The sequence below is a fragment of the Vicia villosa genome, linkage group LG5 (assembly GCF_029867415.1).
Source record: "Vicia villosa cultivar HV-30 ecotype Madison, WI linkage group LG5, Vvil1.0, whole genome shotgun sequence".
In the NCBI taxonomy this organism is placed as follows: Eukaryota; Viridiplantae; Streptophyta; class Magnoliopsida; order Fabales; family Fabaceae; genus Vicia; species Vicia villosa.
In genome coordinates, this window is record NC_081184.1 from 93420067 (window position 1) to 93439951 (window position 19885).

A 19885-nucleotide genomic window follows, 5' to 3' on the forward strand; every position below is an offset into this window, starting at 1 on the left:
AAGAACCACTCCCTCGGTAACTATGAAGTGGCATTTCTCCCAATTAAGCACAAGGTTGGTTTCCACACATCTTCCTAACACCACATCTAGATTTTTCAAGCATAGATCAAAAGAAGCACCATAAACGGAAAAATTATCCATAAAAACTTTAATGCATTCCTCAATCAAATACGAGAAAATAGCTTGCATACACCGTTGAAATGTTGCCAGTGCATTACATAAACCAAATGGCATCCTTCGATAAGAAAAAACACCAAATGGGCATGTAAAAGCCGTTTTCTCATGGTCCGTCGGGTTCACCGTAATTTGGTTGTATCCCGAATAACCATCCAAGAAGCAATAAAAGTTTTTACCAGCCAATCGCTCTAGCATTTGATCCATAAACGGTAGATGAAAATGATCTTTTCTTGTGGCTTGGTTCAACCGCCTATAGTCAATATACATTCTCCACCCGGTCACCGTTCTTGTAGGAATCAACTCGTTCTTATCATTCCGAATAACCGTCATCCCACCTTTCTTTGGAACCACTTGAACCGGACTCACCCATGCGCTATCGGAAATGGGATAAATCATCCCGACTTCCAATAGTTTAATCACCTTTTTCCTAACTACCTCCTTCATAGACGGATTCAAACTCCTTTGTGGTTATGCTACGGGCTTGAAATCGTCTTCCATCATGATGTTATGCATACAATAAGCTGGGCTAATCCCCTTCAAGTCGGACAGCACCCAACCTAAAGCTCCCTCATTTCTCTTCAACACCTCAATTAACCTATTTTCCTCCTTTGGTGATAGAGCACTACTAATTATCACCGGTTTGGTGAAATTTTCGCCAAGGAACACATACTTCAAATGAGTGGGCAGCAACTTTAATTCAACTTTGGTTTCTTCCACTTTCTTTTCCGCATCTAATTCCTCTATCTTTTCCTCCTTTTGATCAATTTCTCCACAAGACTCCAATCTTCCCAAAATAGCCTCAATTTCCTCTTCTTCATCTTTGAAAGAATTGTGGTAATCACCTATGAGACATTTCTCTAATGGACTAGAGATATGAACATGATTGGCAACTCCCACGACTTCCTCTTCAATGACATCCATACGGAAAACATCGTGTTTTTCTTTGGGGTGCTTCATCGCTTCGAAGAGATTAAAAGTGACCTCCTCATCTTGCACTCTCACTTTCATGAGTCCATCATCAATGTCTATCATCATCCGGGCTGTTTTCATAAATGGCCTTTCAAGAATCAACGGAACATCTCTATCTTCTTCCATATCCACCACCACAAAATCTACCGGAAACAAGAATTTGTCAACTTTTACCAATATGTCTTGAGCAACTCCATAGGGTGAGGTTGTAGACTTATCGGCTAGTTGTAGTGTCATCCGGGTAGACTTCATCTCAATATTCCCCAATCTCTTTATGATAGACAAAGGAATGAGATTAATGCTAGAACCCAAATCAATTAGACCATTGCCAATATAAGTACCTCCAATGGTGACCGGTAGGATGACTCGTCCCGGATCGGTTTCTTTTCTTGGAAGGGTTCTTTGAATGATAGCACTACATTGAACATCAAGCATGATGGTTTCGTTATCCGGATATCGCTTCTTTTTGGTGAGGATGTCCTTCAAGAATTTTGCATATTTTGGCATGTGTTCTAATGCTTCGACAAATGGAATATTTATTTGAAGTTGCTTAAATATATCCATGAACCTAGCATAGTGTCTTGCATTCTCCTTCCTTGATGGTGCATGTGGGTAAGGTAAGTTTTGAACGGGGTTTGTACTCACTCCTTTTCCTTCTCTTTTATTCTTCTTCACATTTTTCTCTTTTTTGCTACTTTCACTTTTTTCTTTTTCTTTTTCTTTTTCGACTACTTCCTCCTCTTCTTTTTCTTTTTCTTTTTCCACCACTATCCCATCCTCCTCATCTTCAACAACAACAAATCCATCATCCTCCACTATTACTTCCTCATTAGCTTCATTGTTCACCTCTCTTCCGCTCCTTGTGACAATTGCTTTGCAATACTCTTTTGGATTAGGTTGAGTGTTTGCGGAAAAAGAAGATCCCGTTTGTTGTTCGGCCAATTGTTTTGCAAGCTTCCCCACTTGATTCTCTAAATTCTTTATGGCAGCCACATTAGTCTTTTGATTCTCCATAGAAACTTGCATGAATTGGTTGAGAGTATCTTCCAATTTTGAGCTTCCGCCTTGAGGTTGTTGACTTTGACCTTGTGGAATTGGACTTTGATAGGGACTTTGCTGTTGATTGTGTTGGTTGTTGAATCTTGATGGTTGAAATCCTTGGCTGTTCCTTTGATAAGAGTTGTTGTGGTATGGAGGTTGCCTTTGATAGCCTTGATGTTGGTTGTTCACATTATTAACTTCCTCTCCTTCGGGTGGTGGACAAAAGCCGGTAGGGTGGTCACCTTTGCAAAGTTCACAGCTTGCTACTTGAGAATTCATCTGCATTCCATGAATTTCCTTCATTTGTTGTGGGAGCTTCGACATTTTCTTGGTGAGTAACTCAACTTGTTGAGAGAGAATCTTGTTTTGAGCAAGGATGGCATCATTGGTGTTTAATTCAAGAACACCCGGCTTCCTTTGTTATGGACTCCTATCATGTTGAGTTTGGAGATCATTGAGTTCCATACGATCAATTCATTGTTGCATCCTCCGCGCTTTTTGACATTAAGGATCCACCCGTGGTAGCATCAAAAAGTGTTTTGTGCACCGGTTGAAGCCCATTGCGGAAGATGTGAATTTGTGTGAGATCATCAAAACCATGACCCTTGCATTTTCTACGCATGGATTTGAATCTTTCCCAAGCCTCATTTAAGGATTCGTTGCTTCCTTGAGTGAATACCGCAATTGCCGTTTTGGCTTCCATGAATCGGGATTGAGGAAAATATGTTTCTAAAAATTTTTCTTCCAATAAATTCCAATCTGTCATCACGTTTGGTAATTGATCAAGATACCATTCTTTGGCTTTCCCCATTAATGAACGTGGAAATAGCCTCTTGAACAATGATTCTTCATTCGCCGCATCAACTCCCGTTGAACCCGCAATCTCATAAAATTTGGTGAGGTGTGCGAAGGGATCCTCGTGATCCATTCCGGTGAATGGATTTGCATAAACAAGTTGAAGGATTTCGGTCTTCATTTCCGTATTTGCTCCACCTTGAGCATTGCATTCAAATTGAGCGGTGCGTCTTGGACTATTGGCGGACATTTAGGTTGGAACAACACCCGCCATGTCTCCTTCGAAAGTGTCTACAACTACTTCTTCAATTTGATTGTTAGAAGAAGTAGATGCCTGACCCAAAGTCGATAATGTTTGTATTTAAGACTATTTGAGATCTTTCTTGATTCATAAATGAAATTTCACATGAATATTAGATAATTTGGTCTTTCTCCTAAATCAATTCATTCTTACAAGTCTCATACAACCAATATGGACAAATCAATCATAGAGCATTTAGATATATTAATAGTCATAATTAATTAGTCTAATATATGAAAACAGAGGACATGATATCAATTAATTGGCCTATATGGTGTATATTCAGGGAGTGCATGGATCCCCACTTTATTCGGAGGATTGGAGGTGAAGGAGCCCTACAAGGATAGGGGTCCTCGGCAACAGAGGTGCTCGTCGAGAGCACCTTCTCGAGGTCTGATAAATGGACCTCTCGGAAGAGATTCCAACCGACAGAGGGTTACGGGATTCGCTCGGCTGGAGGTCCAGATTCTTATGCTCGTCGGACGGGGATGTGTTGATGGGGAGGCTTCTCCCTTGGGCTAAGAAAGGTTTTGGCCTTTCAGTCTGGTTGGGCTAGGCGTCGGCCCAATCCAGAACAGGAGTCCCCTAAGTCATAATTTCCGGACACGAAGCTGTGACTTTATATCTGTCCGGTGACATTTTCTTCGGTGTCCGTCGGGGAGTCCCAAACGGGACATGCTCACGAGAAAAGGAGAACGGTCGCGTGTGGTAGGAACTTGCTAACGTGGTAGTCTATTAAAGAGTTATGATGGCCTAGGGACTAGGGTATGATGATGGTTGTTGAAAAGTATACTTTCGGCAAATATTTTTTTTGTATCGTATCCACAGAGATTGGGTGATATAACCGCCGTTCTATAGTTGCAATCATTTTAAGTTGATAAATAAAAATTGGTTTGGTTTGTGTTTGGAATTTATCTTGAATTTTAGAAATAAACTAAGATAGTAAAATATGATTTTCTCAAATAAAAAGTGCTTTGCCAAGATTAGTGTTCACTATTCCAAACTCATGTATTTCCTCAAACCATGTATATGAATTCTAATTTCATGAATACAATCTAGTATTGCCTCAATATTATTTATTCCTAAATAATATTGTAATAATTGTTAAATAAAACTTTAGGTAATTTCTTCACCTAAACATGCATCTAACCATCATTATCTAGCAATACAAGTGATAAACAATCCATAGATCTATTTCTACGATTCATGAATTGTTTGAATAAACCTCTAAAACAGTATTTATATTATCTTTTTCAACAATAATATAAATCAAAGATAAGATTTCAAAACAAGAGATTCATACTATATTTAATCAATGAGAGATTCACATACATAAGTGTTTAAGAGAAATACATAGAGTTATGAGGAATAGCTACCTCTAATCTTAGCAAAGAAAATGATTTAGCTCCTCATCACCATGGTTGCAATCTCACAAGAATGGTGAAATTCGTTTTTGCTTTCTTCCCTATTTTCTCTCTATTCAGTCTTTTTAATAATGCAAATATCTAAATCTCTAAGTTATGGGGATATATCAAAATTACACAAAGTTTTTCTTTCTAATAAGACAAAAAGAAATGATTGTTATTCCTCTTGCCTCCTTAAGTGACCAATAGAAATTAATAACTCCAAAAAGTGCCTTTTTGCTGTCTTTCAGGTCACCTTGCGCACATGCCTCTCAAAAGTCAGAAATGGAACTAAAACACGCTGGCAGGATTTTCTTCAGTTCGCGGCGCCAACATGAGGACACGGCGCGAACAGAGTGGATTTTCACTTCTTGGCTTGATTTCTTGGTTCTCTTGCTCGGCTCATTCTTTGTCATTCAAATCCACAACTTCTTGAAGCAGAATTCTACAAAACTAGCAAAAAGAGTGAAATACCTACTCAAATAGAATTAAAACAAGAATAATTACATATTTTCCTATTGTGTGATTAAAAACATATGATTTGAATAGAAATTGGTTAAAAGGGACAAATAAAAAGATGTGAAATTTACTACTATTTGGTCCCTAACAATGGCGGCGCTTAGGGGGGAGGTGTGTCAGCCGACGCGACGTGTCGTGTCCCGTGCAGTCCCTATAAAAAGAGGTAAAACCCCTCATTTTGGGTTTTACACTTCTTTGAACTCCCTCATCTTTTCTCTGTTCTCTCTCTCTCTGTCCGCAGTACCCAAACCCAACTATATCAATGTACACTCATCATTCTCCACAGTTCAACCAACAGGTATGTCCCTTAGATCTTCTTTCTAGTTACATTTCTTGATTTAGGGCATTTTTGTGTCTGGGGAGGCATGTCCCCAACTCCTCCATTGCCTGTAATTATGATTCAGAATGGTGCTAGTGATAGTTTTTTAGAGAGGTTGCATGAGATCTCGCACAAGAGGATATCCTCCTCGAGGGATTGATGAAATCTTTGTGTTTTTCCCACGGGTCCTTTATGTTTTTACCTGGGAGATTCGTGTTTTTCCTCGGGTCCTTCATGCTTTTGCCCGGGAAATTCATGTTTTTCCTCAGGCCCTTCATGCTTTTTCCCAGGAAATTCATGTTTTCCCTGTATTGCCCACGGGAGATGCATCTTGTTGCTAGGGATGTGCATCCTGTCTCCGTCCGCTACTACTACCACAGCAAACATCAAGGCACATAACATGGCTATACTACCACTACAACCACATGAACAACTGTCAAGTATAACAGAAATAAACTGCTAAACTACACACATTCAAATAGATACTACCACTACAACCACATGAACAGCTGTCAAGTATAACAAAAATAAACTGCTATACTACACACATTCAAACATATCAACACAAAATAAGCTATCAGAATTGTTGATCACACACACTCTTGTTGTTCTGGGGTGACATGTTACTACTCCCCCTGTTTGGCCAGAAAAGTTTCCAAACCCCTTATCTCTCTTTTTTTTAAAGAGATCTATGGTTCCTCATAGATGCAGATTTCTAACTTGCTTCGCAAGTTTTCAAATTGTGTTGCATCAAGAGCTTTGGTGAATATGTCAGCTAGCTGAAGTTCAGTGGATACATGTCCCAAGAAGATCACTTTGTCTTCTACAAGTTCTCTAATAAAGTGTTGTCTGATATCAATATGTTTGGTTCTGCTATGCTGAATAGGATTCTTGGAAATGTTGATAGCACTAAGATTGTCACAGTATAAAGTCATAAGATTCTGTGTAACATTGTATTCAGTCAGCATTTGTTTCATCTAAACCAGTTGAGAACAGCTATTACCAACTGCTATGTATTCTGCTTCAGCAGTTGATAACAAGACACAATTCTGCTTCTTGCTAAACCATGATATGAGATTGTTTCCTAAGAAAAAACATCATCCAGATGTGCTTTTTCTATCATCAGCACTTCCAGCCCGGTCAGCATCACAGTACCCAGACAGGATATGGTCACACCTGTGAGTGTACAATATGCCATAGTCACAAGTTCCATTTACATATTTGAAGATTCTCTTGACTTGGTTTATGTGACACGCCTTGGGTTCTGCTTGATATCTAGCACATACTCCTACTGCGAATGCAATATCCGGTCTGCTGGCTGTTAGATATAGTAAACTTCCAATCATGCTCTTGTACAAACTCTGTCAACACTTGTGCCACCTTCATCTTTAGATAACTTTAAGTGTGTTGGTGCTGGAGTTCTTTTGTGACTGGCATTGTCCATTCCAAACTTTTTGACAATGTTCTTGGCATATTTGCTTTGAGATAAAAAGATACAGTCTTCCATTTGCTTAATTTGTAGTCCAAGAAAGTATGTCAATTCTCCAACCATACTCATTTCAAACTCAGTCTGCATTTGATTGACAAAGTTTTTTACCATTCCATCTAACATTCCACCAAACACTATGTCATCCACATATATCTGAGCAATCATGATTCTTCCATCTTCATTCTTTACAAAAAGAGTTTTGTCTATTCCTCCTTTCCTATATCCATTTGTGGTCAGAAATTCAGTCAATCTCTCATACCAAGCTCTAGGAGCTTGTTTCAAACCATAGAGAGCCTTTCTTAGTTTGTAGACATGGTTAGGCAGATTTGGATCAGCAAAGCCTTTAGGTTGTTCCACATACACTTCCTCATTCAAGTATCCATTCAAAAAGGCACTTTTTACATCCATCTGAAATAACTTCAATTTCAAGATACATGTTACTCCTAGAAGTAATCTGATTGACTCAAATCTTGCCACAGGGGCAAAGGTCTCATCAAAATCTACTCCTTCTACTTGAGTGTATCCTTGAGCTACCAGTCTTACTTTGTTTCTAGTTATGACTCCTTGTTCATCAGACTTGTTCTTGTATATCCACTTGGTACCAATAATATTGGTTCCTTCCGGTCTAGACACCAGTTCCCATACTTCATTTCTTTTGAACTGTTCAAGTTCATCTTGCATGGCACTGATCCAAAATTCATTTGTCAAGGATTCCTTCACATTCTTTGGTTCAATTTTGGATACAAAGCATGAGTTAGCAATGGTTCCTTTTGATCTGGTCATTATGCCATTGTTGGGATCACCTATGATAAGTTCCTTGGGATGATCTTTTTGAATCCTGATAGATGGATCTTTGTTGATTGCTTCAGGTTCAGGTTCTGAGGGAGAATCATTATTGTCTTCAGGTTGGTCTGACTTCTTAGCTTGAATTTCAAGGAATGTTCCAACATTCTCCGTGACATCGAATTCTTCATGTCAGTCATCAACAATAACATTGATGGATTCCATCAATACTTGTGTTCTGGAGTTGAATACTCTATACGCTCTATTGTTTATGGAGTATCCCAGGAATATGCCTTCATCACTTTTGGAATCCATTTTCCTTCTTTGTTCACGATCTGTCAAGATATAGCACTTGCTTCCAAATACATGAAAGTACTTAACAGTTGGTTTCTTTCCTCTCCACAGTTCATACAGAGTGGAGGAAGTTGCTTTCCTCAATGTGACTCTGTTATGGACATAGCAGGCTGTGTTCATTGCTTCAGCCCAAAAGTACATAGGAAACTTCTTTGCATGGATCATAGCTCTGGATGATTCTTGTATGGTCCTATTTTTTCTTTCTACTACTCCATTTTGTTCAGGTGTGATAAGTGAGGAAAATTTATGGCTAATTCCTTCAGAAGAGCAGAATTCAGCAAATTTGGCATTCTCAAACTCCTTTCCATGATCACTCCTTATCTTGAACACTTCAAACACATCTTATTTTTCTCTGATGAAGCTTATCCATGTGTATCTGGAGTAATCATCAACCACTACATAGGCAACCCTTTTTCCTCCAAGACTTTCTACCTGCATTGGTCCCATTAGATCCATGTGTAATAGTTCCAGAGTTTTGGAAGTAGTGAGTTGATTAATCTTTGGATGAGACATCTTGGTTTGTTTGTCGGCATGACATTCTCTACATACTTTACCTTCATCAATTTGTAGCTTTGGAATTCCTCTCACAGCTTCCTTGTTTATGATTTTCTTCATTCCTCTCATATGTAGATGACCTAGTTTTTGATGCCACAGTCTTTCTTCTTTTGCTAAGGAACATAAAGATGAGTGACTTGTGGTTTTAGGTTCCCATAAGTAACAGTTGTATTTGGATTTGACTCCTTTCATGACCTCCACATTTTCTTCATTAGTGACTACACATTCATCCTTGGTAAATCTGACTTTTAGACCTTGATCGCACAGTTGACTGATGCTGATTAAATTTGCAGCTAGTCTTTTTACCAGCAGAACACTGTCCAGTTGGGGAGCTCCAGAACACCCTAGTTTTCCTACCCCTTTGATCTCTCCTCTGGCTCCATCACCAAAAGTCACATAGCTAGTGGAATGAGGCTTGATATCTTCTAACATGTTCTTCATTCCAGTCATGTGTTTTGAACATCCACTATCAAAATATCAATCTTCTTTGGTTGACACCCTCAAGGAGGTGTGTGCAATTAAGGCAGAAGCTTTAGCAACCCATTGTTGTTTCTTGATAGGATCATGCTGCTCGGGCTTGTCTTGAGCTGTTTGAAAAGGGTATACCCATACATTTTGAAGCAGAAAGGTTTTTAGGTGACCAAACCTTCCATAGTAATGGCATCTCCATTTTTGAAATTTCTTCTTTCCATGATGTCGTGACATCGGTCCTGACATCTGGTTTATCAGGTGAGCTTCAGGTTTTGACTTTTTGAATCCTAACTTGGATTCAGACTTTCCCATAAATCCTAATCCAGACATGTTTCCTACTTCCTGTCCAAGCTCCAGAATCTTTTCCAAGGAGTCAGTTCCATTGTTCAGCATTCTGATCGATCTTGACATCTGATTTAGTTTGAAGTTTAGTATGCTAACTTCATCACTGAGATGGACTATGGTTACCATATGTTCTTTCTTCTCAGCTTCCAACTCTTCTATAAGTTTCCTTTTCTCCTCCCTTATTTTACATGCTTCAGTACTCTTGACACATAGCTCATTGTATGAGGCTGCAAGTTCTTCAAAGGTAGGCTCATCTTTACTGGATTTGTGATCAGAGCTAAACTCCCCCGTTTACAACTCATCACTTAAGACCTACCCAATGCAATTTCAATCTAGTTCTAGACCTAAGTATCTCCACTCACTCCCCATCAATCACAGCAGTGATTACAAACAGACTTTAATCAAAAGAGAGAAGACACACTTCAAAAACACGCCTTGATCTTGCTTAAAAGCTTCAATCAATAGACACACACTCGTGCTTAAAAGCTTAGAGTGACAACTTATCAAAAGACAATTGCTTGGAGTACAGAAGACTAAACACATAGACACAGAACTATGGTTCTTCACAAACAAAAACCTCTGCGCTCCAAATTAGGATTGCAGTCTTCTTATATGTAGCTCTTGGGCCTCGGGCTTTCCAAGAGAGCAAATGAGGGTTAACCAAGTTAACCTAATTCACACGTCATCAGGTTGTTACAGAATATGATGTATACGAGATCTTCTAGGAGAAATATTCAACACACAATAAAATGTTTCCTAAACTGTAAATTGAGAGAAATCAGGAAACATAATAGTAAAACATAACAGCTCCTGCTGTCAAACATGGATGTCATGACATCGATCATGACATTCACTAAAAACTTGTATTAGCTTAAACATATGCAACCTGTATAACATCATATAAAGCATGTCATGACATTTGTCAAGATATTAAACACCCATGTATGTTTTACTACAAATGCATCCAACTTGAAAACATCTACAAATACTACCATACCAAAATCATTCTTGAGCCCCACACCCCAAAGGATGTTATTACATGGGTAGGGATCCATATAAATGGATCATGTATCACAAGACATGGGAAATTAATACCTAAGACTTCCACCATCTGAAGCATGATATTGAAAAGCTAATTCAAGGAGGTCGCCAATAGAGATATCTACACAAAAATTCACAAGGTTAAAAAAGATGAACCCCACAACAAAAAGTGCCCTTCCAAATAATTCCCTATCCATGAACGATATTGAGTACTAAATAGGTTCATGAGCCTATCCAAACACACCACATGTTGAATACAATTGTTGGAGGCTTCACGGGAGATGGAGAAACTAGTATGTCCATGAAGAAGTTATTGGACATGTGACTTCATACACAAGAGGGGGTGAATTACGGAGGTTTGAAAATTGTTGATTTAAAAAAAAATCATTTTTTAAATCAAAGTTTGAAAATATTTTATCAAAAACAACGTTTGAATATGCAGCGCAAATTTGAAGTAAAGAAAATAAGCGGAAAAGATATAATCCGACTTTTCTTTCCATTTTTGGTTGTTGGAAAAGATAACATGTATAGTAAGTATATAAATATGAATTATGAAGCTTGATATAGTTAATTAAGTTTTAAGTTTAAATGATAAAAATATGAAGTTTGATATATAGTATATAATCTCTGTGTTGAAATTTGAGGTTTTGGACCTTTGTTTATAGTTGATTACAATTGGTCTCATTTAGAATTAGTTTATACTTTTTTTCTCAAGTAAACTACAATTGGTCTCATTTAGTTTATAATATTTTTCTCTTTTAATTTATATATGTTCTCTAAATTTATTTTTGAATTGATATTATAGGAAAATTAAAGATGAATAATAGAAAAATTGATTCTTTTTTCAAGAGGAAAGCATGTGAAATTGAAAGAGAAGAGAGAGATGAAGAAATTATAATCCCGACAATTGAAGAGCATTATGGTTTTGAGAATCCAACAACTGAAGAGTATTATGGTTTGGAAAATTCTTTGGAACGCGATCCTGGAAAACGTCCTCCGATTTGGCAATATCCACCAAATCAAGTGGATTCAATACAAAGAGCTTATCTAAAATGAGGTCCATATCAAATACACTTAGAAATCTATCCTTTGTCCGGTAGCGAGGATCATCCAAGAAGGTTTCATCACACTTGGTTTAGCATATTTCCCCCATGGTTAAAATATTCACCATCCGAAGATGCTGTATATTGCTTACCATGTTACCTATTTAGTAAAAACCAAATGGACGTCCCAGGTCACATGTCTTCATTTCTACAGGTTTTAAAACTTGGAAGAAAGTGAGTAATGGAAAAAATTGTTCCTTTCTTAAACTCATAATGAAGGATCCTTGCTCACACACAACATTTCAAGAAATCAAGGAAACTTTCTTGAGTTGTTAAAACTTTTAGCATCTTATAATGATGAAATTGCAAAAGTTGTGTTGAAAAGTGCTCCACAAAATTGCAAGTATACTTCACATCAAACTTAAAAAGATCTCTTGCAAATTCTTTCTAGTAGCGTGAAAAGGCATATTAGTGAGGAAATTGGTGATTTCAAATTCTGTATCGTTGTCGATGAAGCTCGTGACGTGTCAAAAAATGAACAAATGACTCTTGTATTAAGATTTGTTGATAAAGATGGTTTAATACAAGAGAGGTTTTTTGATGTGGCACATGTTAAAGACACCACATCTTTAACTCTTAAGGAAGCAATATGTGATACTTCTCCGACATAACCTTGATGTTTCTAACATCCTCGGCCCAGGGCCGGTCCTTTGAATTTGAGTGCCCTGGACGAATCAAAAGAGTGGTGCCCCAATTTTTTTTAACAATAAATACATAAGGATAAAAAAAATAATTAGATAAAAACATATTTTTATTTGACATTGTGCAAAAAGAATACAAGTATGGATCTTTGAATCGATGTTTATACTACATCAAAAAATAAATCACTATAAAAAGACTTATTCTTCTTTTTCTTCTTCTTCTTCTTCTTACTCTTCTTCTTCTTCTTGATCCGATATTTTTTCCTATAAAAAAATTGACCAAACCTTTAAAATTATTTAAATATCATTCTCTTAGCATTTTTTGTTGCAAAATCATTAATAATTTATTCATAATCAAGGTTTTTCAAAAAATTATTTTCAATTGAAATCAACGCAAGACTATTTAATATATCTGGTGACATAGTAGATCTCAAATAAGATTTTAATAATTTTAATTTAGAAAAAATTCTTTCAGCAGATGCAACGCTAATAAGAATAGTCAATATTATTCTACAAACTATGTGTGCATTAGGAAAACAATTAAAACTATTTAAAAAACTCAATATCATATAGCTTGATTTTGATTCAACTAGACTTCTCTAATAAATTTCAATTCTTCAAACAAAATTTCACCATGAAAATCAAGAGAAACGTCATGTTTTAAACAAGTTTCAAGATGTTTACAACATGCTTTCAAGTCCCTATCAGATAATGATCTAAGTCTTTCAAAACTAAACAAGAATCCAAAAATATTTTCATATGTGCTATACTGCTCAAATCTCCTATCAAGTGAGTCAATTGTTTGATCTACAATATATAAGAAATAGTGATTTTGGAAAGACTCTTCAGCAGACTCAAGATTGAGTTGTGTGGGTTGAGATGGATTTTCATCATAGTGTTGTTTTCTAAGAATTTTACATTTTTGAATAAAAACACATTCAATCTCCATTTCATTCCCAATCTTTTCAGCACTAGCCTTAGCATTTACAAATCCAAATTCTCTATATTTTTTTCAAATACTTGATCAAACCTTTTACTAGTTTTATAGCCACATCAATATGCATGTCTTTTTTTATAAACTTTTGCTAATTTCATTAACAGCCGTTAACAATTCAAACTAAATAATCATAGCTACTAAAAATTCAAAGTTTCCAATTCCATGAGTTGCTAAATATTCGGCTTCACTCTTAATTTTGGGATCATTATCTTGTTCAGCTAGTTGAAGTAGGGCTTCTCTTACATATGGGGTTTGAGATTTAATTGCATATATACTATTCATTCACATGACTTTTCCAACGTGTTTGTCACAATAGTTTAATAGTTAAACCTTTCACATTGTCTCTAAGAATTTTCCAATGTTTTGTCGAATGAGAAAATACAATATAAATATGTTGGAACACTCCAAAAAATATAGTATAAATACACTATAAACATGTTAGCAGTTTGAATTAATACGTTGCATATACTACTTATCTCATTTAATTGCCCTAAAAAATATTTAATAAAAATTTTCCAAAATTTATTAATACAGCTTGAATCCAAAATTGACATGGTTAGAAAATTACTATCCTATCAAATAACATTATCAATAATATAAAAATTCTCTATATCATTATTTTAATTTTAGTGTCTCAATTAAAATCTTTAGTTGCTAAAATTATAGATATAATATTAATTGATTTTATTTTAGGAGAATTAATTGATTTTATTCTATTCTATATATTATTTATGGAAAATTATATTCTTTTATTAATTTTGACTTTGTAGTGTCTCTATAACTTTGTTAGTTAGTATTTTTCAAAAATAAAATTCTAACAATTATTTTTATATTAGAAAATTTTATTTTAATATATATAAGGGTAAAAAAAATTTTGGTGCCCCTAAAATTATGGGGCCCTGGGCTCCCGCCCCGCGAGCCCGTGCTCAGGGCCACCCCTGCCTCGGCCAAGGGTATGATGGTGCTAGCAACATGAGAGGAGAATGGAAACACATTATAGTATTTATAAGAGATAATATAGTACTTAATAATGTATTATGTTTAAAATAACATAATTTTTAATTTTATTTATAATAAATATTATAGAGTTTTTATTTTAATTTTTTAAATAAAAAATCTCATTTAGGGTTGGGTAGTCCGAAGCTCATCTAGGACCGGACTCGGGTAGTAAATCTCGAGTCTATATTATACAAGGTCTTTTTGGCCCAGCCATAAAAAATCCAGGACCCGTTAGGGCCGGCCCGTTTAGAACCGGGTAACCCATATTGTCACTACATATGTCATGCGCCGTGCACCCAATTTCTTAATACCACAATGCTCGAAAGAAAATATAGTTTACTCTAATATAATACTGAATGATGATAAATTATACAATAAGTTTTTTGTTGGTGTGTGATTAGGATATCTTGAATTGACAATGAAAGTTCTTGTTTAGATTTTTTTTATAAATAAAATCTAAGACATTAAATGCATAAAAGTTTCCAAACTTGACAGTGATATACATGCATATTCGTGGCATAGGTTTCATATATAAGCATCGAGTATGATTCACTTGCTTCCATTTGTATAATAGTAGTAACAAGTATACTGGCCATGCTACTATACATAGTATATGTTCGGAAGATTGCTATTTATTAACTTTAATTAAATAAAAACTAGTTTGTAAATTAACTTGCATATGATAAAGATAACCACTTATTGTGCTTTATTTTAGAGGTATTTTGCAGATATGATTAGCAATGTTTATATTTGTTGGGAAAAAAAATCATTTTAACTGTATTTGAAGTCTGTGTCAAAACACGGTTGTGGTTGTGGCCATTATCACAAGTGGTTGTGTGTATAGCTAGCTAATTGTTGTGGAACTTCAAAACTAATTGATAACTGATTAATATTTTGAATGGTGATTCTCTTTTTTTTTCTTTAAATATTGTCATGGAAAAAACTATATCTTGGAATTATAGTTTTCTTTTAACTTCTTGAATATAGATAAGAATTTTATAAAACTAGTAATCTATGACAGTAATTATAGACTACGACTCTCTCTCTCTCTCTCTGGTAAAAATAATTGATAATTGATAGTTATTGATTTTTTTTTTATAAGTCAAGTGAAATGTATTAAATTGAGTACAAGGGGTACTCAACCCATTACAAAGAAAACAAACAGCACTAAGACAAAGCTAATATCGGACAAGAATTTCACTCATCAAGAGTTAACGAACATTGTCCTTGCTTAACCGCACAAAACCACTCTCAAGCTAACGATTTAGCAACAACGACAATCTCCCTACTCCCTTGCAACCCTCCATTAAATAGAATATCATTCCTAATTAACCATATAGCCCTTACAACCAATAACCAAATGAGAATTTTACAATTGTTTCTAATGCCACCCGACATGACAGAAACAAACCATATAACGTGATCAGAGACCGAAACAGAAGAGAAATTACCCGCCACCCGAACCCACTCAAAGATGGATTGCCATACCTCCTTCGCGACTCGACAAGAAAGAAACAGATGGAAATGAGATTCATTCTGATGTAAGCATAAAGGGCATCCAAGATTGTGCTGACCAGAAATAACGCGTCTTTTAAAAAGCTCATCTCGAGTTTGCAGTCTAGAATGAAGCAATCTCCACGCAAAGACTTGGATGTTTCCCGGAGCAGTCGATTTCCACACATACTTCAAAGAAGACAAAAATTCTGGTGTAAAAACAGTATTTCTTTCCCCATATGTACTCAGTTTGTCATAAGCTTATTTCACCGAAAACCCTCCCAGAGCACATCGCCAATTAAAGCTATCCTTCATATTTGGCCAAGGTTGATAATTCATCAGAATGATGCACAAAGCTTGCCTTTCTTCATCTTGCTGCGACAGAATTGGGTCATGAATGGTGGACAGAGACCATTCCCATGAATCAAGCATCACCGAACCAGCATCACAAATACGGACCGTCGGTTCATGCAAGCCCTGGAACAGAAGGGGGAATTGGATGCACAGCGCATCCTGCCCCAACCAACAGTCCCACCAAAAATCAATATCTTCTCCGTTTCCCACCTTACACGAAACACTCGTACGAAACCAAGTAGGATCAGCCCCCCACGTATTCAGCAAAAGACGCAAATCCCTCCACCACTTCCTTGATATCCTGCATCGTAAAAGGCTCCTCTAAGCTTGCAGCTTCCATAGGCAAGAGTTCATTGAAGGTCACCCCGTCAAGAACGGGCCTGTTTATGAGTTTTTCCTGAAAACGATCTTTAAAATGCTCCACCGCCACGCTCTTTACCCCCACCACATCCTCAACCATTTCGGCTCCTTGTTTAAAACCAATAATCGCATTACGACGAAACCTTAATTTCATGAATGAATGAAAGAATTTTGAGTTCCGATCTCCTTCCTTTAGCCAACGACACCGAGATTTCTGTCTAATGAAGGATTCCCTCTCTAGCAGCCTATCCCAAACCCGAGTATACACCTCCTTACGATTCTCCTGAAAATTAGAAACGGTAACATCATCCAGGACTGCTGCAGCCAACAAATCAGAATCAGATAGCTCCTTAAATGCCAAATCAATTTGAAAATCCTGCATCCCAAACACTTCAGCATTCCACACTCTCAGCCTTGCCTTTAGGATTTTGAGTTTTTCTTTAAAACAGAAAATTTTACGACCTTGAATAACCGAAGAAGACCACACTTCTTTAACCAATGGTAGAAAACTCGGATGTTTAGTCCAAGCCGTAAAGAATTTAAACGACTTCGGACCCCAATTAAGAACACTTGCCCTGATAGCAATAGGACAGTGGTCCATAATACTACGATTCTCAACAAATTGTCCCTTAATTCCCCACAAATCAATCAGCCCTTCAGATAGTATGAAACGGTCTAACCTGCTCATAGAGTCTCTCGCACAACTGAAACACGTGAACTTATTCCCAAACGCTGGTGGATCCACCAAATCCATGTCGCAGATGAATTTATCAAATTCCTGCATTTCTGAGTGAATAAAACGAGCCCTGTTCCCTTTCCTTTCCGAAGACCTCTTTATGGCGTTGAAATCACCTCCAACGCACCAGTAGCCCGAAGGGAAAGAAGATTTAAGATTTACCAAATCAGACCATAACTTCCTTTTACTATGTATCGTACACGCTGAATAAATGTTGACAAAATAAATACAAGTGCCTCTCCACAACGCCTGAATCCCCACAAAACCATCCCCTTCAAAACTAACCTGAGCCTCAATAATTGCGGGATTCCACAATAGCAGCATACCACCTGACATCCCTATAGAGTTCTTTGCACTCCACATAACCTCACCATTGCCCAGTAACTCTGAGCCAAAGAATTGTTCATCTATTGCATCTTGGTTTCCTATAACATACACAAATCCACCTTCCCAGAACTAATCGAATTTCTAATCACCTTTCTCTTAGCTGAACAACCCCCCCCCCCCCCCTCTAATGTTATAAGACATCAAATTCATGATGAACCCAATTTAGATCCTTCCTTCTGATAATAAAATGCAGCCTCCCTAGATTCCGCATGACGGATTACTTCAATAATAGTCGCTTCATCGCCACCACCTCGTATACCCATGTCTGCCGCTTTATTCCATATCTTAGATGCCCCACCTGTGCCTTGATCATACCAAAATCTGGAATTCCCTTGATGAAAATCCCCATCTGAAGTTGATTTACAGCATAAGTCAATCCCTCCCGAAAAATTACGCCAGGAGTTATTAGAGGATTCCGAAATAGAGCTTGATTTTGAGAGAGGGGAAAAAACAACGGTTTAAATAGATTTGCAGATCTGGAATTCCCAGCAAAGAGCAATTTTTGAGTGGCTTTTGGAACCTTCCCTGAGTCTTTCAATTTAGATAACAACTTACATTTATGCTGAGGCTGAGTGATATGCAGAGGAGATAAATGTGCTTGCAAAGAGGATAATTGGGCTTCATTAAAAACCTCTTTAAGCCCAGATCCAATACCCTTAGACATACAAACTGGGCCTGCTGAAATAGATCCAAGATCACACTCTTGGCCCAAAAGAGGTGGGCCCACCTGTTGAACCACACCAACTGAAACAGATGCATTGGGTAAAACTACGGTATGCTCAGATGGAACTTTCTGAATAGGGCTTGACACAGTGCCCGAAATGCCTGGCACCTGATTAGTAGTACCTACAATGTCAACCTGCGATACCTCAATCATAGGGCCTTTCACTGCTGACCTTTCACCTTTTTGGGTAGAAGCCAATGCCTGCTGTACCTTAGACCTGCCACCCTAACCATATCATCAAAAGTGCCTTCTATGTTACAGGCAATTTCTCCTTCTTCCAATAGGACATCGTCTTCTTCCTCCAACCTTTCATCCTCATCAGTATCAGAAATGTAGTTGGAGCTGCCATCTGAGTCCTCTCCCTCATCACCAGACTTATGATCGAATTCCCTTAACAGACTTTGAGCATCCTCCACAAGCCTTATGTTATAACTTTCCCCATTAATACATATCTGGACCTCCTCATTAATGGCTTTAACCTCCTTGGTTCTAATTAAAACACACGCAACATCCATTTTCCTTCCACTCCTAGTGATATCATCCGCGGAGAGGAATACTCCTATTGGCGAAACAACAGCTTTGAAAATATCTTGCAACCATGCATGGCAAGGAATACCATAACACCGAATCCAGGACACCCTCTCATTATCAACTTCTAGAGGACTCCGGGGACGAACCTCCAAGAACCGCATCTTGATCCAAACATCCTCTTCCAATAGCCACTTCTGAACGGACCCCTCCTGCCTATCCTCCAAAAGACATAAATTCTCCCCTAAAGGTGTAGCCTGAATCGAGAAAAAGCCTTCCTTGTTGAGCGTTTCCTGCATGTTGTAAGTTGACCCTGGGTTTTTCACTTGGCCGACGAAAGCCCCAAAGAATCTCTTTATATCTTCATTATTCACAAAAACAAGAAACACTAGCGATGTGATTATCTCTCTCTATTAAGATAGGTCCCTTTGATTTCAAGACTTCAGCAAAGGAACTGGCAGAACTAACTGGGATACTCCTAACAACCTCCTTCACTACCCTCCTCTGCCCATATGGCTCCTCCTCCTCCTCCTTCTTCTTCCCTAACCTCTTCTGCACTTCCATATCTCCGCCCTCTTGTATCATACGAGGCTGCCTTCCTCTTGAGAACCTAGGTAGATTAACGAATAATTTTCCGGTTTTAATGAATATATTATCTAGCTTAGTATCAAATAACCCTTCATCATTCACATCAAAGAAACGAACAAAACCATAACAACCACCCCTGACATCTCTTTTCGCTGGGATAAACACTTCATCAATATCCCCATGTACTTTAAAAATCTCATACAAATCCTTGGCATTCATAAAGTCTGGAAATGAAGAAAAGAAAAGGAAGAACTCATCTTGTTATCTAAAGCCACGTCGTTTCCAATCCCCTTCTTAGCGCCCCATTGCGATTTTACGATCCATTTCCGATTCATCACCTTCGTCCATGCTCCCCTCCCACCTCTATCACCCATAGAAAGAAGAATACAAAATACAAGATGAAAAAAAGGCT

The 19885-nt window shown here is 37.3% G+C and overlaps 2 protein-coding genes across 2 annotated transcripts; both read right to left on the reverse strand.

Moving 5' to 3' along the window:
• Positions 1-645: 645 nt before the first annotated feature.
• LOC131605016 (uncharacterized) lies at positions 646-2511 on the reverse strand. The gene is made up of 2 exons (XM_058877421.1): positions 1879-2511; positions 646-1695 (listed from the first exon to the last, which is right to left on the reverse strand). The coding sequence occupies exons 1-2, from the start codon at positions 2509-2511 to the stop codon at positions 646-648; spliced, it is 1683 nt and encodes a 560-aa protein (XP_058733404.1).
• A 13883-nt stretch (positions 2512-16394) lies between these two features.
• LOC131605017 (uncharacterized) lies at positions 16395-18510 on the reverse strand. The gene is made up of 3 exons (XM_058877422.1): positions 18189-18510; positions 17791-17982; positions 16395-17671 (listed from the first exon to the last, which is right to left on the reverse strand). Exons 1-3 carry the CDS (start codon positions 18508-18510, stop codon positions 16395-16397), a joined length of 1791 nt encoding a protein of 596 aa, XP_058733405.1.
• Between the last annotated feature and the right edge of the window lie 1375 nt (positions 18511-19885).